A 26,153-nucleotide genomic window follows, 5' to 3' on the forward strand; every position below is an offset into this window, starting at 1 on the left:
TGTAAGTAAAAAACAAAGGGTATAATTAGTAAAGTAAAGAAATGGTCTATATATAAGGAACATTTTCAAACAATTTATTTTAATTAAACAGTAACTCTAATAAACCGCTCACTAAAAGCTTTTGAAAAGAGTGCTATTTACCTGCTTATGTCGGTGAGAAAGTTGTTTTCCAGACGCAGATCCTCCAGATTTGTGGTGCTTTCAAAAAGCGAATCCGGCAAGTGGGTCAGCCTGTTGTTGCTCAAGTCCAAGCTCAGGAGATTCACCTGATGCTCCAGCAAAGTGGCGGGCAGTGTGCTCAGCAGGTTGTCCTCCAGCGAGATGTTCGTGATCTGTGTGGAAAACTCGAAGAGATCCCCCGGCAGCGTTTCCAGGTCGGCTCTCAGCCGTAGGATCTTCAGCTCCGGCTGGTTGGCAAACAGCCGCGAGGGCAGAGTGTCAAGTTTCACACGGTTGTTCATCAGACGCACCTCGACCAGGTGCTTGTTGTGCTCGAAAAGACCCTCCGGCAGGGAGCGGAAGACGTTGGCGCTCAGATTGATATCCGTGAGATTCGTGAGGTAGGCAAAGACGTCGTGCGGCAGCTGCTCGATACCATTGCCATGGATGTCTATGCCCACCACCGAGGTGGCACCTTCGAAATCGTGCTTGGTGAGGTTGTGCAGCTCGTTGCTCCACAAATTCAGGTGCTTCAGCTTGGGCATCTTGCTGAAAATGCCGCGCGGCATTTGCCTCAGCTTATTGCCACCGAATTCGATGAACTCCAGGTTCTCCAGGCCGTCAAACATGTGCGATGGCATCTCCTCAATGTTGGCACACAGTTCCAGGTGGCTTAGATTCCTCATGTTGGTCAGCAGGTTGGCTGGCACATGGTTCAGACGACGGGTGGTGAACCGGAAGCGCTTGAGACTGTACAAGCGATCCAAGTGCTGGCGAGTGATGTTCATGCCCAGGTTGTCGCTCTCGAAGATCAGCGTTTTGGGCGACACAATGCCCAGGTAATCCAGAATGCTGGCCACTGGCGCGTGGCCGGGCAGCATACACCTCCTCATCTGCACCCTGTCCACTTCGCCGATCCTCACTTTCGCCGGCAGCTGCCGGTAGTCATTGCTGTCCGTCTGGTTGCACATGATCTGCACATAGTCGTTGGGCTGGATGGTCAGTCTGAAGGTGGGATTCTCCGAGTACGCCGGGCAGACGATCTCGTACTCCGACATGATGGGTGAGCATTGGCACGCACCCTTGATGCTGATCTCGTTGCACGCGTCCCTGCCGAAGACTGCCTCACTGCCAGGCCAGTGGATGAGTTGCAGGATCACCAGGAGCACCGCCAGCTCGGAAGCCGCCCTTAGTCGACTCATGGTGGCTGCCTTCTATGGTCCTCCTGTGTGTTTTTATAACTGAAAGTGAGATAGAAACAGTGGGTTTGTTAGAAATATATTGAGTCACATGGTAATAAAATAACTATAATTATAAGTTTATTATCAAGAAAGTCTTCTGAAGCTAGGATATGAAGCTTTATGAAATGAAATATTTCTTTTATAAGCATTAACGTATTTGCATCTATTTTCTTAAAGATTTATGTATCATAACCTTTTGTTTTATATAGGATATATATATTGCAAACATGTTTTTTAGTCCAAGAGAAGGGAATTAGGTAAATATTATATATTGCCCCTTGTTAATTAAAGTTCTTGGCCTGTTACATACTTTTCCCTCAGTGGCCCGTAACTAATAGCAGTTGAGTTTGAAGAAAACTTTATCGCATTTGTCATTATCATAATGACAGGCTGTACAGCGAATGTTCGAAAAGTAATGAAAAGGCTGCGACTCGGAGGCGGTGAAAACATTTTCGTAATTATATGAGAGCGAAAGAAGGCGGGCTACACAAACATTTGCCATTCCTTGATGGAGTATGCGCTGGGCGAAAGTCCCTTGAATGCGGCTTAATCAGGGACAGTTAATTAAGCGCGAGTCAGAATTTTTGACAGCCCGGCGTTCAAAATATTTCATTAGCAGCGCACGCATATGCCGAAAAATGAATTTAATTTAAATGGGGAGCGAGGAAAATCGCGTCGACTGCTGCTGGTTAGCAAAAAGGACACATTCAGGCGACACCTAGTCGTGCATAAATATGGCACAAGCACACACATCCTCTGGGCTCCTCGCTTCCCGGGCCATGTTGCATTTCATGGTTGGCTCACCTCGAAACCACGCCCGGCCACTGTTCCTCCTGGCATACCCTGTAATCCCGGCCACTCCCCGCCCTGTGTGTGTGTGTGTGGTGTAATTACGGTCAGGGAGTGTATAAAATTTTGTAAAACGCTTCCCTTCGTCCTTTTGCCACAGCCTGGACAGTGGGGCACTTTACGCTCTTTGTGCACTTAATGAATTTGTCATGCGCTCGAGTGCTGCATAATACGAGATTTTGCGCCAAAAGCAAAGCTCTCCTCCAGAACTTGAGCTCGCTCCTCGGCTATCCGGCTCCTTGAAGAGTCTTCCTCTCAATCTGATGGTGACAATTTAATTGTGCCCATTACGTACAATTTGAAAGGAATTCAATTAAAAGTTTTTGGCCTTTTAGCTGTCGCTCCCTAAAATTGGCAACTTTAGGCCAGGCCGTATTGCATTTACTGTCAACTGTCCCTTTGCCCAAAAATAAATCTAGAAAAAGGAAGAAGCCTCTTTTCCGCCAGCCTCCCCCAGAAAACAGACGCTTTTGAATGAAATTTTGATAAGGCAATTTAATTATGCGCGCTGTAATTTGATTTTCAAATTGGTGACTTTTCCTCATTAATTAGGGCCGAACAATGATGAAATTTCGCCCCTGGCTGGAGAGATTATATTGATTTTCGGCCCCCTTAAAATCCTTAGCTGCGCTTTGTTAGCTTGCCAAATTCGGTCAACATTTTGGACCAGGCCAAAACTACTGCATCTGTGCTTTTCGCACACTTTAAAGATTTTTCAAGATTTTATGAAGACGAGTAACCAGAGACAGGTTATTTGTTTTGCAAAGTGTTTGTCTATCGAAATATTGCTGAATGCTTATGCTAATAGTTATTGCAAATTGAAGGCATTGTGTGTGCTAAGTGTTTGCCGGCCATCAGATTGCAGATATCGACTTGAGTCTGCAGTGCGGCCCCTTAAGCTATTAGATGGCAAAATAGACACGCTTTGTTTGGGCCAGAAACCAGTGGAAGCCAAAGTCGACACCTTGTTTTTTGGGCACCTGAACTGGCCATTTTCAATTTCCCATTAAACTTTGAGTACTTTTGCACCCAATGAGTAAACCCAAACGAAACTACCTTCGCCCGCACTGTTTTGCCTTTTAAATTCCCTCTTTCTCTGGCCAAGTCAGTTTGCTTTTCTTGCTGCTGCTGCTGCTGCTTTTCTTGGCAAGATTTTAAACATTTATATTCACTTAGGAAAATTACTTTTCGCTTTTATGCCACGCTGGCCGTGTAAATATCCAGCAACGAGCTGGAACCTGGGAGCTCGGAAACCTCGGAGCCTCGAAACCTGAAACCTGGAACCTCCTCAAATCCGCATTGATATCCCGGGCGCGTTTTGTTTATGCAATCTAATCTGGGCGAATTGTGCCCCGTTTGTTGACAACTCGCCTGGAGCGGAACCAGTGCCGCCCAGCCCATCGCCGAGTCCTCCGAGTGGAACAGGCAACATTTACTCAGGGCAATCAGGCCAGAAGTGTTGCCTTTTGCCTTGGTTAACTTTTTAGAAGCGCCCTGCCAATTAATTGAATCCTGCCATGGCACCCAATTTAATCCCGCTAGGCAATTAAAAATAATTGCTCATTTCACACGCACACACATGTTGGGAAATTATGAACCTACATGAGGTACATTCGAAAAAAAACTTTGTAAATCCTAAGAAATTTGTATTCTATTCCCATATTTGTCTATCTATTGCTGATTTAATTAAATTTAAATAGGAAAATAATTTATTTGCTAATTATGGTTATTTAAAAGTTTTTAGTGTTTGATTTTAATGTGAAATTCTTTTTATTTATTGACAAAAAATATGAAAAATACTGTAATTAATACATTGATTCTAAATTTTGTATTATATTTTTGTATTATTATTTATTTATTTAGTGACATAAAATGTTTAAAGTTAATATGCCTCACATTGTATGCAATAGTTTCTACCTTATTTCAAAATTTTAAATATTTTGATTTTGTACATTTATTTTCAGTAACTTATTTTTCCCAGTGCATCTATACCTGAGCAAGCGTTACTCTCGATTTAAAATTTTGTCTTGTTTAATTAGACGCTCCGTGTCGTTAATAAAGGTTAACGAAGTTTTGCCAGAGCGCAGATTTTTCACACATTTTCACATACGGCTCGCAGGATACTGGGGAAAGCTGGGAAAACCCCAATACCAGCACGTAGTACCCACACACACACACACCCCCCGCACCCCATGGAGATTCACAGACATTCCAGTCGAGTGCGCATTTTTGCACTCACATGCTCACTTCCGGTATGTAACGGTACTAAATTCATTAGGCACACTAAATTACAACCGCAGGCATGGCATGATGAGGTTGTGTGGGTTTAGGAAGTTCCTCCCGGCTCCTTGCTTTTCCACCTTGGATTTTTATTGCCCACCCAAGGAGCACACACATTGTAAGCCTTCCTCCAAAAGGAAGACCCCAGCCATGCAGCCACCCAAGCACCCAACCACCCGACCACCGACTGATGTTTAATAGTCCTACCGCCCGCAGTGTGCTCTTGGAAAATTGGCTTTCCCGGATGCCTGCACCGCCACCCGTTTAATGGTTAAGTTTTCTTAATGCTCGACTGTCGGGATTACGGCAAATGCCAAAGTGTTTAAATGGCGTTGACATATTGTTCGCCCTTTAAATTAATTTTTGCAATATCAGGAGGGGAAATACGAGTGAAACAACACAGTAGCACACACATTGCCGTCGTTCATCAATCAACATGACTAATTACTACAATTTCTGCCAAGCGGCAGCAGCAACAGCAGCAGCAGCCTGTGAAAGACTCCTAAAGAGAGCGAAGGACGAAAAAAACAGAACAAGTTGTTAAACAATTTCTTATTAAAAACTTACAAATGCTTCAGAAAAGTTCTTACACGCATGTGAAGTACGGTTGTAGTAAGGGGAGGAGACCCCCCCACTCATTCGACCATTTTCCATTTCCCAGCATTTCCTAGGAAACGGAAAGTCTGGCCAAGTGCGGTTTTTGTATCCCACTGCACTGCTGGCAATGTTTCATTTTCCCCCCTTCCAATGCGTGTGTGTGTGTGCAGAGTACTCCCCTTGGTTGTTTGCCAAAGGATTTCAATTCCCCCAAAAACTTTTGCAAGTCTTTGGCCCCATGTTTCTGGTTTTACAGGCATCGCCTCCAACACTTCGGTGAACAGGCAGCCGAGACATGTTTATATAGCCAGCCAGATGGGCCAATGTATTGCCAAACCGAAGCTTTAAGTAAACATCTGTGTGCTGCACTCCATCTCAAGATGTTTTGCGGGGGCGGCGTGTGGAGAGTCCCTAAGCGGGTCTTAATATCGCAAAATTGGAACTTGTTCCATGTGTGATTGGCAATGTGTTGGCCCTAAGACAATTGAATGGGGGACTTAGTATGTGGAAGTAGAAAACGTAAAAAATATGTTAAACTCAAGAAATAATAAAAAAATAGTCAATTATCTTGAATTCGGGGTCAGCAAAATCAATAAAGTCGTTCTAGGTCTAGAAATTCTTGTTTGCCTTTTCCACATTAAAAATATGTGGTTTATTTTGACGAAAATTATAAAAAGACTTTCAAAAAACACAAAACAAGGCAAGACAGAGGACCTGGGCAAAGAATCGGGGTCACCTAACTTAAACAAATCATGCTAGGGTTGCCTTTTCAAATTTTGAAAAAAATATTTATATTGATGAAAAATATATCGAATTTTGTAAAAAAAAAATAAAAAAGACGAAGTCTGGACAAAATCGGGATCACCAAGCCCAAGCAAATCACTTCAAAAAGAATCTTTTTGAATGGAAGCTGTACAAAGACTTCTGGGAAACCCCTCATAAATAACAACTTGCAATTAATACTTATTGCCTTGTGCCTAATGAAAAGCCAGTGATAAATGTAGAACATCTTCCTGGAATTACTCCCCAGTTGCAGGCTCCAGCTAATTATGCACAAACATCGCAAGGTTAAGACATCCTTACGGATGAATACATTAAGTCCGCTTTCATTATTTATGGCTTACACTTTCTGCAGAATTTTCGCCAAAGCGCATCAAAATTCCAGGGGCAAACGGAGAAGTAGTAGAAGAGGATGAGATGACTTCGGATACATAACTCGAAAGTACTCGGGCGGCAGTGAATTGAAAATATCTCGAAGCTGCTTACGCTGTAACGCCTTTGCGTTAAGTGCAAACCGCCGGGGGCAGGGCGAGTTGAGGCGATGAGTAGATGAGTGCAAGAAATGCTGGCATTTAAATTTAAAATTTCTATTAGTAAATGCACCCGAAGAGCGGGGCTCAAGTTTTCAGAGGCGAACAGCCAGAGCGAACAAAAAGCGGACTTCAAAGTCAGCGACAAATCCATAAGATACTCGCTCGCTCATTACTCTTGCCAGCTGCACGGCTCACTGAAAGTTCAAGTTACGGCAGACAGAAGACAGCTAAGCAGATGAAAGAAAAGGGGTTAAGACCTGATTTGCGAATTCCCCCCAGCCCCCAAAACAGCCCCCCCCACACACACTCTATACGGGTGGGTATATATTCGCAAAGGGCCTCCTCTTCAGATCTCGCTGAAAGCCAGCTCATTGTCTGGGAAATAGAAAGGCAGCAGGGCGATGATGCAGTTCTTTTTTGTCTTTTTTTTTTAGCCCCCTCCAAAGTGGGGAGAAGTCGCCAAGTGAAAGGCTTTGTAATGTCATTTGTCTGTTAATCATGTTGTCGTCCCGAAGTTTTGCGCAAAGTTTTTAGCATAATGCGCTCGTGCCCGAGACAAATGCAAAAACTTGTTGAGCCCATGGAAAACTGAAAGCCGAGGAGGAGGAGGAGGAGGGGCGATTCAAGAGTTCGAGGAGGCAACAGCTCTTGAGGCAAAAGAACCGGCAAGCATGCGTGACGCATTCAAGTTTAATAGGCCCCATTGTCGTTGGCCAGGTCGATGGGGATACGACGGCGATGATGATGTTGATGATGTTTTGCCGCACAGCCAGTTGTTTGCCAGCCACGGAAAACGCAGAAGCGCCAGTGGTCGATTGTTTGCTCTCGTGGCTCGAGCCCCGATCTCGTCCACAGCCCAGCCCCCAAAGTCACTCAAATGGATACACTGCGGTCGACTGCTCCTCCTCCAATCCATCGCTCCTCCTTGGCTCACTTAGCCCACATCCTGTCAGCCCAGGTTGATGTGGCTGGCCGTGTTTAGATTCGGTGGATGGGCAAACATTTAACGTAAATTGATTTCCACTCGCCAGGCGATGACGCACTGCACACAAGCTCAAGAGCATACACAAAGAAATTAAATATGCTAAATGGACAGCTTTCACATGTCATGCAAAATCTTCTAAGGAAGTTTTTGGTCTTGGACATGAATTTATTTTTATTTTTTTATTTACCTATTTAAAATGCTATGAAAATGATGTATTTCCCTAATTTTTTAGATATCATAAAAAAATGAATAAAAATCCCTAAAGTCCCCTAAAAATATGGAGTAAGATATATAACCATAATATGCATTTCAAAATACAAGTTCCCAAGAACATATTCTTTCTTTCCGTGTGGGAGGACAAAGGTGGGACCCATCTTGGCCAGCTCCTCGCCCGCTGCCTCGCTACATTATCCCGGCACCATCAATCTCCCGGGCCAAGTCCACTCTTCCACTTGCAGCTTGTCATTTCCTTAAGCTCCGGCAGAGTTGCTCAACTGGAGCGCTTCTCTTCTCCTCGGGGCAGCTAAGTAAATTTATCTGCAACTTCCACACACGCACAGTCCATCACATAAATAAACAACTGGATGGGTGGATGGGGTCTGTTACTCATCCTCCACTCAACCACATCCTGCCCTGCGTTTGCTCCACTCTTCTGGGGCTGGGGAGCGGGCGACTGCCGGCAGAATAGAAATAAAATAATAGACACCCAGTCGGCATTCAATTTGGCCTCGGCTCCTTGAGCCGCTGGCATCGTAAATGAAAATGTCGTCCATTGCACGCTCGACCGGCGTTCGTTTAAACAGCATTTTATGGGCCAGCAATGCCATGGGTAATCGCGAATGTGCGGGCATGTATCCCAGTGGCAGCAGGCCCTCATATTGTAAATAATACAGCATAATGCTGGCCGGCCAACCCAACCAAACCCATTTGGCCATGGCCAACCCACCGACAATCCGCCAAGTGAGGCCAAGTGGCCAGGTCCGATTGCCAGGGGACGCACGCGTACACTTCAATTACGAGGCGATGGAGGAGTCCCCAGGTTCCCAGCTCTCTGGCCTGTCTTCCATCTTTCCGGGGGACAGGTTCTCCTAGCCAAAGCGAACCGAAGCGAGCCCCAACTACTTAATTTTTCGCAGCGCTGCATTCAAACTTTGGCTTTCGCTTCGTCTCCATCTCATCTCGCTGTCTCGCTGGGCATTTTTATGCTTTCCTGATTTCTATTTATTCTGCCTGTCGTCTCCATTTATTTGCCGGCCCTCATAATTTGCAGCTTAATTCGCCAGCCCAACTCCCTTCGCAGCTCGCCTTCCGTTCGAAATGTGAGTCACTTTTAAAGTTCTATGGAAGCGGGGGCCCTAAAAGGCCTGCCTGCCTTGGCTGTATCCCCTCCAAAGCCCGATGATGCCATATATAGCGCTAATTGTGCACATTTTGCGCTTGTTATAAATAAACGCATACGACCCCGCTGTTCTGCTGGCCATTTAAGCTCTGGTTATTGCTCCGCTTTTGGTCGGGGTGCCTTCCTCCTCGGTTGGGTTTCGAAGGAGGGGGCCATCAATTTTTGGCCACAGACGGAAAACCTAGAGTTGCATCGATAATTAAGACACTTTAGCCAGTTTCGTTGGCGCCAATTGCTCTTAGCTGGGCGACGGAAAACTTTAACACTTTTCTCGGGGAAACGGATGGAAGATTTTGCAACTAGAAGTGATTGGTAAAACTAAGGGGTTGGAAATGTATTTAATCTAGTTCAAAATTAATTAGTTTAATACTTTTATCGGAGAAATGCGTATAACATATTCAGGCTAGAGGTGATTAAATGATAAGAAAATATATTTAAATTTTTTTATATTAATTAAATTAAACAAAAGAAACACAATAAATTCATATTTTAACAGAGAAGTATTTAATTTGGCAATCTAATTGATTGAAAATGTTGTATGCATAAGCTAATTGACAATTTTTTAAATGGATTTTTTAACTACATTTTTTATGCAAATTTTCAGGTGTAAAATCATGCTTTTAGTTGGCATAAGAAGCACAGTTTTTGTGGGCAAACACAAAACACATTTCCGCGTTACACTTCCGCTTTTTCAGACCCGAAAAAACGAAAATCATTCCATGTGAATAGAGTTATCTGTGACAGGCTTGATCCCAATGCAATATTTATTTGTAAGGGCACAATTTTGTGTGTATATTTGCACTGATTGCTTTATGCAACGAGTGGCGCACACAGGACATGCAGGACGAGAGGACGAGAGGACGACAGACAGACAAACCGTCACCACATCCGATGAATGTCCGACTTGGTTTTGCAGCGGCCAGAAAAAAGTATTGATTGTCCTTCATTGTCGGCTCTCGAAACCATACGATTTTGGCGTTTTTTGTGCCCATTTCAGATTTTGGTTATTTATTGTTATATGGTCTAGATTTGTTCATATTTTTATCTCTGGCCTCCGGGGCCGGGTATTAAATATGTATAAATATTGATAGATTTGGGCTGCCGCTTTGATTAACATTTAAAAGGGACATGTGTGCTGATGTATTGCATAAATGCGTTTATACAGTTATAAACATTTATCAGAGAAAGCTGAGAGGCATCGCTGCTTAACATAAATTTCACCAATAGCCGCAAAAGCGCCGGATGAGCCCTGAGGACAATGCCCGCCGCAACGGCGATAAATAAAGATTAAAATCTCTGAAATGGTCACAAAAGTGCCTGGCACTTCATTTCAATTTATGTACATAAGTATTTATTATATTTATACGCCGATGTCGATGCCCTGGGGCAAGCACACACTCATGCGTGTGCGGCATTGTGGTGATAAATCAAAAATCACTGCCTACTTTTTGGGGGAGTGTCACAAGGCAGTTTTCCAGGACCCTGTCAGAACGGAGTCCTGTTTGCATTGTTGCCGCACAATAAATGCAATTTCATGTTTCAATTGCAGGGTGAAAAAAGGGAGAATTAAAGTCAGCAGTTATTCGCCTGATGGTAGTTATAGTAACAGCAACAGCAGCAACAACAGCCAAATGAAAAATCAAAATGGCGACGACCGAAGTGAAATCATTACGTATACGCAGCGTTGTATTAAAATTCACAGCGTGCCTTGTGATTTTTATGCACGCGCGTTCTCGTTGCTCCTTCGCCCCGCATTTTTATGGCCATTAAATCAAAGTGCAAATAAAAGAAAGTAAATAAAAAATTTCGTTACAGCCTTAATAGGTGGCGAGTGTGGGCGTCGGGGAGTTGCGTGGCCTTTTGGTTTCAAATGAAAATGAAAAGCTGAAATCTTGTCATAAAAATGCGCGAATTCGCAAAGTGCACTTTATGCGCAACGTTTGTGACCAACACTCGAACTTAATGAACGTTCCACGGGGAAAACGAGTCAGAGTCAGTGGAAAGTGCATAAAGAACATAAGTAAATAAAAACTTCTGATGGAAGACTGTGCAAGGTTGAAGGTTGAAAGGGTGTCAGTGTGGAATTTCCCTCAATTTTCCCTCAATTTTCCCTGATTTAAGGGTAATCTGGAATTTTAGTTACCCGTAGAGTTGTTTCAGCGCGGTGTCACGGTCACTCAAAAGCTCTTAGCCCTTAAACCTTTCTAGTTTCCACATTTCTCAGTATTTTATAAAAGTGTAAATTGTATTTTGTTCTTATTGTCAGTAGTCATTTACATTTTAAAAATGGTTTAATTCAAACTATTCTTTAAAATGTTATAAGCAAATAAATATCCATCTCTCTCGCACTATCTTTAGCTGAGTAAAGGGTATCTAATAGTCGAGGCCTTTCTTGATTCATCTGAAATCACAAGTAAGTCCACCATTTTAAAGCAATTAATTATGAGGAATACCGACTGGTAATTTCCTTTTAATTAGACTTTAATATTTCAAACGGCAGCTGGCATAAGCACACAAATATTTAGCATAATTGTTGGCTGGGAATTTTAGCCGGAATGACGTGAAAACCCAACCGAAAAATAATTTGATGGTAAATCACATAGAATTTTGTACATTTACATATTTATGCATATATAGAAAACATTTCGGTTGCAGGACGAGCACCATCAGGAGCAGCCAGCCAGGCCGCTTGGCTGCATTAATTGGTTTTTCGTTAAAATTTATATTTTCTGGCTAAGAAGGCCAGAATGGTGTGGGCTTGTTTTATTTTTTGGCCGAGCTGGGGAGGTGTTGAAACTATGTATTTCGTATGCAAATGCAAATTTAATGAGCTTTAACTCGATGCCCTGCATGTGCGGGTGTTAATTTTATGTGGCTATGTGTGTGCGATTATGATGCTGGCAAAAATATTTTGTTAATTTTTAATTTTAATTGCACTCGCTTGTTTGGAACTTTATTTTATTTATTTATTTGCACTGGAGCTGTAGCTGTAGCCGAAGCTTGGCGCTGGTGCTGAATTTTGCATAATTATGTACTGGCCGGCCTGTCAACATGGCAACATTTTCGAAATGGAAATAAACATTTTATTATTTATTTGTCAAATACAGAGTCGTCGAGTTTGTTTCGCTCGGATTGTAGCAATTTGACGGGTGTGTGTTTATTCCGCGATTTTTTTTGTTTCGTTTGTGCTTTTTTTGGTGGGCGTGTGACAGCGCATCAATTAAACTAATTGTGCATTTAAATTGGCAAATTATTGCCCGATCCTTAATCATAAATTATTTATGCAATCAATTTGCATAAAGTCAAATAAGCCGTCGCGGCATTGTGTTGTTTGTCCTTTGGCTGCATTCGATGGGGCGACTGGCGAATTGGCAATGCAATTTAAATTTTGAATGGCCGTAGCCACACTTTGCTTATTCTTCAGATGGCCTTTGGTTTTTAGCTCGGCCAGCATTTTTATTTTAATTTGCGGCCAGCCGTGGCTTTTCCTGTTGAAAACCAATTAAGTGAGCTCTAAAGCTGGCCTCTCTAGCAGCGCGTCGAATTGAAAACCATGTGCGAAATTTAAACATTTTTCAGCAATTTTCACTCTTGCCATTTTAGGTTGTCAGTGCTCGGCTTTTCCGGAGAGTTTCCCTAGTCAGTTTGGTTTTTTCATGCCCTCTGCTAACTTTGCGCAAATTTAATTAAATTCTTCAGCTCTTTTTGAGCCGCAGGGATGCACCCTTAACGCATAATTTGTCTGCTATTTCGGAGAACTACTGTGTTGCATGTGGTAAAAAATGGCGAGACTGCAGCTAAGCTCAAAAAATTGTATTCGAGCAACCATATATTGCTAGAGTGTTGCATGCTGCTGGGGGTAAAGTGTCTTCTTTATGTTTTTTCGGGTGACAATCGGGGGTTGTGGGTGCGAATGGCAGTTAGAGATGAACTCGTGAGCCGTTTTGTGAGTAAGTAATAAAAAATAATCATATAACCAACAGTTTATATATATATTTTTAATATATCATTCCAAATATTTTAAAGTCGACCACCTAAAAGTGTGCTACAATACATTTTTAATGACTTAACTTTTTCATTGCCTACTTTTAGTCACTTCTATAAGTTATTACGCAACCTAGTGATAAAAAAAACTACTTCTCTTGTGTAATTGCCTGAAAAGATTTTCCCTTTGTAAGTCCCATCTCACGCACACACGTCTGCCAGAAAAACAGAAGTATATTAATAGTTGCCGCCGCGTAAAGCTTTTCAGACATTTTTTGCACACTCCGCCCCGTTTGTTTTAGACGGCTATAAAAGTGCCGCTGAAAATGTTTAAAAGTGTTTTTCCTTATGCAACACACCAGCGACAAAGTGTTTGTGGCGTATACGTACTTTTTTATGCTCCTCCTGTTGACATTTAAAAAAAAAATGGCTGTCACAATGCATTTTCGCATTTTGCATTTTGCAAAAAAAGCGAGAAAAGTGGTGGCAATAAAAAAGTAACAACAAGTGCTAAGAATGGGTGTGCCATGGTGTGTGAGTCTGTGTGTGTGGGGGCGTGTGTTTTGTTGTGCGGCTGACAGTGAGTGAGAAAAGTTATGAACTCTTTGGCCAAAGTGTTGAAAATTTAGAAGTGCTTCGTGCTCTTTTTCGAGTGCTTTTCTAGTTTTATTTTTTCGTTGGCGCTGCCCATTTATGAAAATAATTGCGGTTTTCATTTCTGTAATGTTTTTTTTCGCTTTGTCTACCCATATTTATTTAATGCAATTTATTTGTATTTGTAGTACGCTTTATGCTCAATTAAACAGAAGACCACAAAAAAGGAAAAATGCATTAAATGAAAACTGAGCCCCAATTGAACGTTGTAATATTTAATGATATACAAATAAATGGATGCCAAAGGATTTTTTCTATTTTCCGCTTATGCTAGCCCCGGACATAAATTATACAATTTTTAATGAATATTTATGAGGAGGGCGCGTAAGAAGAGAAGTAATAATATTTATTTTCACTTACCTTGCTGAGAAGTGTCCTTGTTTTTGCTGGCCAAGGAGAACTGGGAATCCTTATCCGTGCTATCCTGGCGTCCACTACAGATGCAGCTGCACTGGGTGGAACATTTTTAATGTATTTTTAAGTAATTTACTGCAACAAAAAGTGTGAAAAATATGCAAATTAGTTGAGGTGGCAGGGAAACAAGAGGCAGGATGAGTGGGCGGCGATCTTATTAGCATTCCAAATGACTGGTGCGCCCTACTAGGGCCATTTCTTCAGAGACTTTTCAACTTTTTAGCCAGCTAGACAAGTGTGTGAGTGGCCTGGCTGTGTCATTATGACACTAATTATGTCATACATATGCAAAAGTGGCAAACAAGCCGTGTCCATGTGAAGTATGTGTGGGGCGTAGGGCGCAGGGTGTATGGTGTATGGTGTGCACATGACACGTGCGTGTGTGTAAGCCACTTAAATTTCAACGCATACGTAATGCCTATTCATGAGCGAGGCGAGGCTGGGCGATGCGATGTCGCCGCCCCCGCAACAGCCGCTTAGGGGCGTGGCTGGATATGTATGCTTAATTTAATTAAGCTGGCTGTTACTTAGAATTTGCAATGCAAGCCATAACCGCAAACAATTTGCAAGTCAAGAGCGTATAATGCAGACAAGAGGCGGCCAAAGGATTACGTTGCATTCGAGTGTTGCAACTTGACATGAATCACTTGGAAATGGCATGGAACCCCTACCTAAGTTCCTGCAAAAAAAAGAATATTCAAATTTTTCAGCATAATATTATTCAATTTTATATCCCAACCAGACCAATTGAATTGAGTTGGTAAAAGCTTTCTTGTTTGGTTACAAAACAGTTGCACAGAGAAAATAATTAAGAACTAAGCCCAGATTGCAAATAAATAACAAATTTCACAAATTTCAACCCCGAAAAGAGCCCAGCAGCCGGGGTCGAAATGGGAAAGGTCGTGTCCTGTAATTCGGTTATTTCCTGCCTTTCTGCCATGTGCATAGCCCAGAAATAAGGGGGAAAGGGAGAACTAAACTTGGCAAATCTACATATTTGAATATATTTCTGGGACTGGGCCATAAATAAGGAAACATCTTTTGTATTTCTTTGTTTATTTTGTATGCATGGCCAAGCTCCTGCTCACTAAATTCATCAGCTCATCTCTCTGGCTGTCTGTCTGTGGCTCCTGTCGCTTTCGTGTGTGTCTGCTATTTTGTTATTTTATTTTGAGGCCCAAAATTTTCTAATTGCTCGCCGCATACAAATTGCCAGTTATCTAAACTGACAACTTCTCAAGAATTTCTAATTCAATTGCCTTCTTGTGTGGCAGAGAGGGCCAGGGATTCGGAATACGAAATATGTGTGTTGTATTTTCTCAAATATTTATTTGACTTTCCATGCTTTTCGGGCTTATCTTTTGATTTGTTCAACATTTTACATGGCATGTTTAGCACAGATTATCGAAACATTTTGCTCGCCACCTCGGCACACGAGGCATTGCATTTCTTAGGGATCGACAGCTGTTGCAATTGATTGCACAGAGAGAAAAGTAGGTACTTAAGCTTCGCAAAATATCGTAAGACCAAACTGAACTTAACTGATTTTGAAACGGCTCAGGCTTTGAATTCTCTTGTAAAGGTGCCTAAGAGTATACTATGAAAAGAAATGCATTGTGTTGGACAAGTATTCTTGCATACTTATAAGCGTTTTCTAAGACGTTTTAAAACCTTAGTAAATGATTAAAGAGAAGTATAGTAAAATGTGAACCAAAAATGCAATAAATCGGCATCGTAGTGAACATCTTTTGTTTTTGTGCAGAGAAAACTTTAAAAGGCCTTATCGCTGCGATGAGTTCCTTAAATTGCTGCGATAAACGCAAGCACTCTGTTATCTACTATCCGCATGTATCGCGTTTATGGCAGCTATATATATCTGCTAATTTGCATAGGCTGAAAACCGCAATCCCTGACTGTTGCCACATAATGCTCCTGCATTCGTATTCATCCAAGCATGCGGTAACATGCATTCAGACCCGACCCAAACTTCCCCCCCCATTTCGGCTGTCTGTCCGACTGTCTGTCAGCTCTGTCTGGCTGCATTTTCATATTGAAAATCACTGAAGTGGCAGACCAGTTTCCCTTCCACCTCCACCGCCACCCGTTTTGTGTGGCAATTTCGGTTCTCCTACTTCACGAATGAAAGATTATAAAAAAAGAGCCCAGCTCAGTGCATTTTAATTTTAATAGACATAGTATGGGGGAGCTTTAGCATAATGAGCCCTGCTTAGGGCAGCCGGCTCTCAATGGATGTTAATAAAAGTGAGGAAGGCAGCATTTTTCTTGCCCCACCAAGCCGGCTTCTTTTTGTTAAATAATGAAATGTGCAAATGTGTTGCCACGCTGCCAGGTTGCCAGGTTGCCAGGCAAACAGCCATAAGCATATGCAGCATGCAGCATGCAGCAGGCAGCATGTATCTTGTATCTTGTATCTGGTGTGTGGATGCACGCGCCCTCCATTTTTACATAATTACATAGCCAGCATGTGTGCTGCTTTGTTTTTTGTTTAGTTGCTAATTTATTTGTGTATGCATTTGGGTCTTTCATTCATGCAACTCCGAACGTCTCTCTTTTCAGCATTTTCCTTCCTTTGTTCGGCACATTTAGAATGTAGAATGGCTGTGCATTTGTAATTACTTCAATTGCCAACTCCCTTTGTGTGTGTGCCATGTGTATCTTTTACAACACACATGTTTCATGGGCATAATTCGCGCTTGGCTGGCTTTTTTAGCCAAGAGAAAAAGCCTTTTAAATGTGGCCGAAACGATTCATTGCCCTGCTTCTTCTTCGGTTTCCACAGCACTTTCTAAGCTTCCTCCGCCTGCTTTTACCATTTTCTAACCAACTTCGGTTAGCAGAAGTTCTTTCTACTGTTGCGGCTGCTTTTTACCGGTCTGTGTGCGGCGGCTTCGATTTCCCATTATGCTAAGGTATACACCTCCTCTTCCCATGGAGGTGCAAAAAAGAAAACTAGTTCTAGTGGCTCCCTCGCTTTTGGTTTTCTTTTCTAATCACGTTTGCCAACCGCAGCAGGCGCATTGAACCAGGAAAGTAGATTTATGCATTGTTCTTGCTGACGTTCTAGGTGTTTTTGTTTGCTGTGGTTTCTGCCGTTGTGCAGCGTGTTAATTACCTTCTTTTCTCCACTTCTTCATCGAGTAGAAAGTCGATATTGCCATGTTGTTTGCGGCAGCCAGGAAGCAAGTCGCACGCATTAACCACAACAAAGTTCCCTGGGAAGTTGGCCCCCAGAATATTTGCATCATTTTCCACACGCATAAATCATCTTTTATTAGCATTATAACACGATGAGCTGCCTGGAGTTTCGAGTTTCACAAGCCAAAAATAACGAATAAACTGACTTCAAGCCGTTGGAATTTTATTCTTTATGCTTTGCATGTGCAGCTTTAATTGAAATATATGGCTGACCTCAAAAAACTGGAGCCCCGAATTCGCTTGCCCATTTCTCATGGCACGCAAAGGATCGTGTATATGTATAGTATAGTATTTATACGAGTACATCACTTTCGGGTATATTACTCTTGACCTTTGGCCAAATAAACTTATTCCTACAAAGGAGCAGAAAGCCTTGAAAAAATGTTGTTTTCTCTTAACCTACTTCCCAGAAAAAAAAGCCAAAAAATTACTGGACTGGGAAAACCTATCTGAAGGATACAAAAAAATCTTTTCACTTTTGGTGCTCCGTTCTTCGTGTTCCGTTTCGTTCTGGTTTTTTCTTTTTTTTCGTAATCAACAAAGTTCAACGTTGGCATATAAATATTTGCATGGCCGGGACCAGAAAGGAAGTTCAAACAAGAAGAAGAGTGAGCACTTATTATTATATACGAGCAGCAACAATGACAACAGGAACAACAGGAACAACAAGAACAACACCAACAAGACGGGCAGCTGACGCGTAAATGTGCAAAAGCTTTAAATTAAAAGTGGCGGAGGGCTGGGAATTGGATGCTGGGATACTTGGATGCTCGCTGGGTCCACTACTGTGGGTTGTTGTGTCAGCTGTCGTTGTCTGGACTTCATTTTATGCGCTGACAATTTCTCATTATTAAAATTACAGCAGCCAGGCAACAGGAGAAAAAGAAAACTGCAGGAAGAACAAGTAAACTTGGGATACTAGAGGCCCAATTTTTATATACCCTTTTCATCGGATTGTTGTTAAGTATTAAAAATTGTATTTAAATTATAAGTCCGATTGAGTATAGGATTACAAAGTTCTTTATTTGGGATTGGAAGAAATATGGAATATAAAAGTGGTATAGAATAAACCGATTAGGGGTTAAATTATTAGAGAATAATATGATTTCATATCTAAGCATTATAATAAGAAGAAGGACAACATACTCTAAAGTAAGCTAGGAACCTTATTTATCAAACATATCTTTAAAACACATCCTTAAAACTGAAACACCCTTTAAAAGAACATGAAAAGCGAAAGAACAAAAAGAGTAAACAAATTATCTGCAGTTGTGTGAATGTGAAAATAATCACTTCCCATAGCTGCTTTATTTCACTGGCAGCTCTTTCAGCCCCTGCAGAAAGCATCATCCAATATTGCGGATCAAATGGAATGTTTTCCCCTTCGATCCGCCGAGGTGTGCTCATTAGCGCTGCTGGCCGACAGATCCTTGGCTTTCAATATGCATCACTCAGTTGCATTCAGCTGCCATTCGGTATGCGTTCAGTTGGTCTGTCAGCTCCACGTCATTTCGCTGGCATATTTGTGTTGGCTACATAAATCAGCGGTCGTATGTCATTAACTTGCGATAAATCTGTCATAAACAATGCAACACATAAATTGCCGGCGGTTGGTTAGTGAGGGGCGGTGGTAATGGGTTCCATCACAGAAAGGAGGCGTGGCAGTCATCATCGGGCCAAACAATGTCGAAAATGCAAATCCGGAGGAGAGGAGAGTTCACTCGATGTCTGAGTGAGTGGGTGGTGCTCGGAGGGTAGTGTTTGGTGGTTTCGGCCCCAGAGGGGTCGGGACTTTTAGCCGCTGTCGCGGAAGCGGCACAACGGGCGACATTATGATGTTGACGAAACAAAGGCTCGTTTGTTGGCCTCTGTTTGTGCGTTAGCGGTCGATATGCGTTTGCGTGTTAATTCTGTTGATATTAAAGCGATTTTGGTCCAAAGCCTCTCACTTTGCACTACTAAAATTTAAAATCACACAGGCGAAACTCAGAAACGCTCCTCTTCGTGACTTTAATAACTTCATTTTTATAGCTGTACTTAAATTCACCAAAATAAACACACTGGCCATTGCACTTAACAAATTGCAACGCACTTAAAATTACAAACTGCAAAGTATTTGGCAACGGCAAGTGCAATTTGGTAACAAAAGTCTTTTTCACCCAACCAAGAAGAAGTAGGGTCTGAATGGGGCCATAAACATGCAAGGGCCATCGCACAGTGGCGTAGTAGAGGGGTTTTTTAAACTGCCTAGTACTTATAGGAACTTTTCTATAGGGAATTAAAACTTGACAGTATAAAATCTATTAATTTAGAAGTAAAATTTTTTGGATGCGAATCCGCATTTTCATACTACCGACATGTTGAACCCTAGTCTACCTAGTCTGCCTAGTCTACGACCCTGCTTTCCAGCGGCGATACAAATCTGAGCAATGACGGGGCCAAAATGCTTCAATTACAGAGAAGTTGTGCTGGGTGTAAAACTTTGCGGTTTGTTGCTGTTGTTTTCGCTGTTTGCTGCTGGCCGTCGGTCGCTGCATTGACATGTAAATGACCTTTAATTGATGGGCTCGTGTGGCTTGATTGAGTGCCAGCGGGGCGTTGAACGGGGGGTAAAAGGGCAGAGAGTCGTTGGTGGATGGGAAGGAGTCCAAAGAACTCGCCCATGGTAATTTGCATTTTGAAAATGCCGCAACTTTTGTAACTTTATGTGGTGGCCTTTTCGCCATCGCCTTCGAGCCTGTCCCCTCCTGACCAACTGTCCTTAGTCCCTAGTCCTTTTGCCTGTTTGCCCGTTTGGTTGTCTGTCAGCCTGGCTGGCTGGTAAAATATTTATGTTGCTTCCACCCAACTGATTGCGGCGAAAAAGCGCAGCTCGGCGAAATGAGAATTTATCGCAAACACATAAAAAACGGCTACCCGAAACCCTGCACATACCATATATGTGTGTTAATGGCTTTTTCGTGTCGGTGTATTTGGGTGTAGGTATGGGATACGGGGGGAAATGGTCTTCCCTCTCTGTCGCACGCCTGCACTTCCGCCGGAAGTTTGCATGTTCCTATATCATTCGCAAGAATCTGAAGCGCGCTTAAAAAAGCTGAAAGGCAAACGCAGTCACAGCCGCGTTGTTCTCACTCACTCTCTCTCTCCGCCTGTCTTTTTTTGCCCCCAAAAGGTTACCTCCATTATAGCCCTTTATTTATGATCCAGGTTAACACACACATGTGTGTGTGTGTGTGTGTGTGTTAGCTGCTAACGGTAATTGCGGTGTCCGCCATCACTTGGCCCGCTGGCCCTCAAAGTCGATAACATGTCATTTGAGCGCCGCTAATGTCTTCATTTATTTTTAGCACGCCGCGCCTCGTCTCCGTCCATTTTGGCCTGGCCCAAACGAGCTGTTTGTTTAGATAAAAGTTTGCTTTCGGCTTCCGACCCTCCAAAGCGCCTCATCCTTCCCATCCCCAATGCTCCTTTTTCCTCCGTGTGTGCCGGCCATAATTGGACACGAGTTCGGGGCTTGTTTACACATGCATTTTATAGACGCTTTTAACGTGCCAATTTTGTGGGGCTCGCGCTGCGTTTTAACCGATTTCGGGGTTAATGTGCGAGCAAAAATCGCCCGAGTGGAGCTGCCTGAGTTCTGTTCGGTTTGGTCAATTTCCCCGAAACCCCAAGGCTCAACTTCATTAGGTGGAGGTGAGGAATGCGATGGATAAGTATGTACACTTGAGGAAAAATAGTCGCTAACTGCTTGAGGGATTCCAAAATGTTAAAAAAAAAAGAAAAATATTTTCCAAAAATATTTAAATAAAACCAAAATATTTAAAGCTACTGCCAAAACTTATATCACCTCTGTAAATTTATAGAGTGAAAAATAAAAGTGCTTTAATTTAAAAATTCAATTAAGCCCCAAGACTTGTGTCAAGTATCCCTATCACCAGCTTAGTTCGTGTGAGATAGGACCTAATTCCAGATTATAATCAGCAGAAATTAATATTTCTGAATGGTGCCGCAACAGCATTTTGTGTCATGCATGGCATACGGAATATAACGAAAAACCGGACGAAAGATGTGAGTTCCAACCAAGGATTTTTTCCCAACCACGGACAATTGTCACGCACACACGAAATTGTCCCCGGGAAAGTGGGCAATGTGGAGGCTCACGCAATGGCCACGTCCGCAGTGGTCCGTCGTTTTTGGCCAGCATAATGAAGAATGGCTTCTGCACGTTTTAATGCCACATAAGTCCTTTGGCCACGCCGAAAACGGTCTTTTGACGGACGCAACTCAAACTTGGCTAATTTCTCAATCAACGAATGGCGCTCTAATTGCGCATTAGAGTGAAAGAGCAGCTTTGGAGGGGAGCTTTGCAAGTGGAGTTGGAAGCCATTTGAGAAGTAATCAAAAATCCCCATCAAAGTTATGCGAGTTTGCCAAGTTCTGCTGTACATATATATATAAATATATTTATTTTTTCCTTGGTAACCCAAACGCTTATGCAGGAATCCATAAAAAGTAACTCAACTCGCATGCAAATAAAGGATTGGGTGGGTGAGGGCTGTGCTGGGCATGGGGAAAAGCGGAAAACGGAAGGGCGAAAAGATGCGCCACCCGAAGAAATAGAAAAAACCCACCAGGCAGTCACTTAACCCCCCTTTTTCCTCACTCAACTCGGCAAGCCGCAGTAATGACAGTTCAAAAGGGCAACAAAGTACTAAAAATAGTGGAAATTACCGCAGGATATTCAAATTTCCACATTGCGGGGAGTTAAGGAAAGCGGAAAAGCACATATATGTCTGCGAGGGTGGAGTGTGTGTGTGTGAGCTGCACGTTGCATGCCAGGGAAGTTGCGCCATTATAAACCTCGACTCGAAAGTAAAGGAAAGTAAAGAGAAAAGCGCTAGCCAACAGTTCCTGGGGATCTGCAGACAGGACTCGGGCACTGCTCCCCAGCCAGTGTTTTTGGTTCCTCTTGGCCTTTGGCATGTGGCAGCGATAAGAATCGAATCCTTTTTGCATTGCATGTTAACACATGCAAATTGAAATGTCTAAATCATGCACTCACACACTCGAGGAGGACGGCGAAGAACGCGGTGGCAATGAACGCGAAAAACACGGTCGGAGAATTCCGAGGTGGTGGATATGCAGAAATATCTTAAATTGCATTTTAATTGCTACCCCAAAGCTTTGCCAGCTCCTGAGTGGCCAAAGGAGTGCCCGATAACAATCGAGTCTAATATATTTTGACGGACCACCAACAACGAAGCAAGGAAGTAACCCAAACCCACGAACAGAGGTGGGTGGAAGAATTTTAAGAGGGGTTTTTAAAGGAGGTCGAAGAGGAACAGTTGATTACATTTTGAAGTAGAATGTGGAGAGAGTCCAAGGCTGCGTTTTCAGGGGTTCACTGTTTTCATCGGCTCATATGATTATTATTATATTATTTTGTATTAAAAAGAAATGTTTTTATTGTACGTTAAATACATACGCAATTAGAATAGTAATTTGCCAAAGCGCTTTGCTGAACCCTCTCAAAAACCTTAATCCCCCACCACTGACCACCGAGGCGATTGCTTAGGCAACATTTAGTGGCTTTTGTGGCTTGCCAAAGCCGAGCCCTGTAAAACGGCTCGCGAATGAAATGAAATACTTGCGGTTTTGGCCACACTAAAACCTTGTATTGGGCCCACACCGCCACCCGCACTGGGCACAAAGCAACCGAGCAGGCATATAATTAATTATTGTCGCAACATCATTAATCAGGCTACGCCAGGACATCGCTTATATCCACTCGCCCCGTCTCTGTCTTGTGCCGATTGTCTGTCCCTGTCACTCGCCGGCTCACCCGCTCCCGGGCCCTTGTTTATTTATCTGTTGACGTCGCTGTGTGTAAGTGTCTGCGGCAGATTATGGTCACACTGCGAGTAAACCTCAAACAAGCACTTAAACGCATAGAGTGGGCCGAAAGCGGGCCACAGCGAGTTAACCGACTGACTGATGACTGTCGTCATGTGCGTGCGACCTTCACCCACTGCCCCCTCCCTTTTTCGAAATGAAAAATGATGTTTTTAATATGCAAGTCTGAGTGGAAGCAGAAGTAAAAGTATCAAACAAGTGACAAGAGCAGTGAGTAAAAGTGTCAAACTGGCTAGAGCCTTCGGGCATTTAGATTTATGCAAGGATTAACCGGTTAAGCGCCATTTTGCCATCTGATGCGGCACATTAATTTATTTATAGGCACATTAAGCACTGTGCTCGTGCGCGCTCTGTAGGTGGACGGTTAATTAAAATTATTAAAATTGCATGTCGCTCTTGAAACGCTCGCTGGCTATGTGGTCATTATGAAAATTAATTGGTCGAAACCCAATTGAAAGCATTTGATAATAAATACTGAAAATATGCAAAAAGGAATTGTCCACATTATCGCCGTTGTCGTTGCTGTTAATATTATTATTATTATCATTATTATTATTATCACGGGGGGAGAGCGGAACTCCCGTCCACTCCATTAACCAAACGATAATGGGGATTCTGCTGTTGATGATGCTGTTGACAATGCCTCTGGTTTCTGTGCCGCTGCTGCGGCGGCTGTTTAACTCTGCACTTTGGCATTAAGTATTTAATTGCCGGCTGCATTTACCAATAATTTTACACAAAGGACTACGCGACACGGCCGATTAATTAAGAAGAATATGCATAGTCACAGACAAAAGGATGCCGGCACACGCAATATATAAAAATTAATGAAATGTTGTGTTTATACAAATGATAAAATATTTATTAATTCGTTGCCGCGACACATGTCAACACCTGTTTCGAGAAAAAGGGGGGCGGCCCTCTTGGCCGCTCTGGGCGTAACTGTAATTGTTTCTCAACAGGCTGTCGCAGGACATGTACGTGACACGTACGACAGGGAGACGGGGGGAAAGTCCTGGCCAGGAGGTGGTAAGAAAAATCAATTTCCCTGTTGACCAAAGCCAGGCATAAATATTTCATAAAATCAAAAATAAGGCAGGGACCGCCGAGGGAGATGGGGAGCCAAAGCGTAGAGAACGAAAGGCAAACAATTTGCCGCACTGGGATATAAAAATGCGAACAAAAAAATGCAAAGGGAACAAGGACCTCGAAGATCCTGCATGCCGGGTCCTGCAAAAGTTATTATTAAAAGCATGAGAGACCTGGGATAAAATGGGGTGAATGACTGGATGCAGGGGGCGGGTGCGAAAAGCAATTGAAAATCAGCGCAAAGTCAAACGAAATAAAAACCCATAAAATCGGATTTCCAATATCGACAAACAGATAGATGGACAAGTTGGGCTGTGCACACACTTGATACGCAGGAAGGTCTGCCGCAGACAGGACGCAGGACGCAGGACGCAGGACCTTCCTCCTTTTGCATTTCCCTCGGAATTGCATTTCATTTCGAGTTGTTTATCGATGGCAACGCAGTGGCGACGCCTTCAGAAAGTCCTTTCCTCCTCCATCGGAGTATGGACCGTAAATCATTGGGAATTGCTCGGGCTGGCACGGCGCAGCAAACCCACGATATCCTCGAGTAATTTATGTGCGTGTGGGCGGTATACTCAACCCGTACCCCCCTCCCACCCACCATAAGTGTAATAATAATAATGGCTTAATGATTATGTTTGTCATAAGCGGCCCTGGCAGCCACGAAGCCGGATTACGTTTTATGAAGTGCCGCAGGTCAGGCTTTCGGGGCCCCAGGATTTGTCAACACCCCTTTCAATCTGGCATGCCTTGGCTTCATAAAGAATAAATTCATATGATCCCGAGAGTGTGCCGCCCACCCTCTCGCCCTCATTTCAGGATCAATAATTCCCAGGGGTGTGGGGTTCAATCTCTGGGCATTGCCTGATTTTATCCTGTTTATTTGCGTGCGGAAATGAACACATGAAGGCATACAAATAGCAAACATAGAAACGCAATTACGCCCACTTCCTCCTCTTTCGAGGCTTAATAAATGCTTAACGCGAGTGCCGTGCCGTGCCTCGATTCCTCGATCGACAAATCATCGGCTAAGAGAGGGAAAAAGCCCATAAAAAGAAATGTCATAATACATATTACAAATATAATAAAGTGCCCGGGGAGGACTCAGGAGCAGCGCAGCACACGCATCGCTGGCAGGGTAAACAATTGTTTGCCGATGATGGAAGCACCCATATCCTCCGCCTGAAACAGCTTAGCAACGCAACTGACAATCACAACAGCTTAGAGGGCCAACTGCCACAGCCAGACGTTGCCACGAGTGCGGCTAAAACGATGCTTAAATATGTAAGAGATGTATATATAAAAACTGGAAAGAGATTGGTCGAGGGCCTCGACTATTAGATACCCGTTACTCAACTTAAGGAAGTGCGAGGGAGACGGAGATATGCTTGTAGAAAATTTGCTGTTTTCGAGATTGCACGCTTTATTAGCTTATAACTTCTAAGTTAATAGTCCGATGTGAACAAATTTAGGCATGGGGATGGGTATTGATAATCAGTACAAAATAAGTAAATAACAAATTAAAAAAAAGGAAAATAAAGAAAAATAAAATAACAACAGGTCAACCATAATATACTTTATAGTTTCGGAAACGCTTCCTTCTTCCTGCTTTGTACTTTCTCAAGAATCTAATCTACCCTTTATCTCCAAGAGTAATGAGTGTAAAAATTGCGAAACGCCAGCTCCCGCTGATGAGCTTTCCTGCGACAACGCGGCGTATGTGCGATGCGTATACGTAATTTGTTATCATCGCCACCGCCGGCTGCCAGATTCAGGATAATAATTCCTGCCTGTCGTCTGTTTAATATTTTTCGCGCCTAATGAAAAATACTGGGCGTCTGCTCCGGGGGGTCTATGAACTGCTAAACCTCCATTCCCTCAGGGCTTTGTATCATTTGTCAGAGCCACACACATGCCCATCTGATTATGCGACATTTCCTTTTTTATTTAGGCTGCCTTATTTTTTTTCTCTAATGCGTTGCCAGGATCTGCAGCTTTTAGCAGTTGGCTGGGCGCTGATAGCAGATAAGCATTTGATGAGCTTTAATACCAAATTG

General features: G+C 42.9%; 1 protein-coding gene across 1 annotated transcript in view; it reads right to left on the minus strand.

Annotated features, from left to right (window-relative positions):
* Positions 1–26,153, minus strand: part of LOC108025214 (protein toll) — a 46,033-nt gene that overhangs the window by 3,319 nt on the left and 16,561 nt on the right. Inside the window, exons 2-3 of the mRNA XM_017095561.3 lie at positions 13,822–13,950; positions 142–1,400 (exon numbers count right to left, since the gene is read on the minus strand). Coding sequence (XP_016951050.1) covers positions 142–1,361 — 1,220 coding nt within the window. The 5' untranslated portion in view covers positions 1,362–1,400; positions 13,822–13,950. The remainder of the gene's footprint in view (positions 1–141; positions 1,401–13,821; positions 13,951–26,153) is intronic.

The sequence above is a fragment of the Drosophila biarmipes genome, chromosome 3R (assembly GCF_025231255.1).
Source record: "Drosophila biarmipes strain raj3 chromosome 3R, RU_DBia_V1.1, whole genome shotgun sequence".
Classification (NCBI taxonomy): domain Eukaryota; kingdom Metazoa; phylum Arthropoda; class Insecta; order Diptera; family Drosophilidae; genus Drosophila; species Drosophila biarmipes.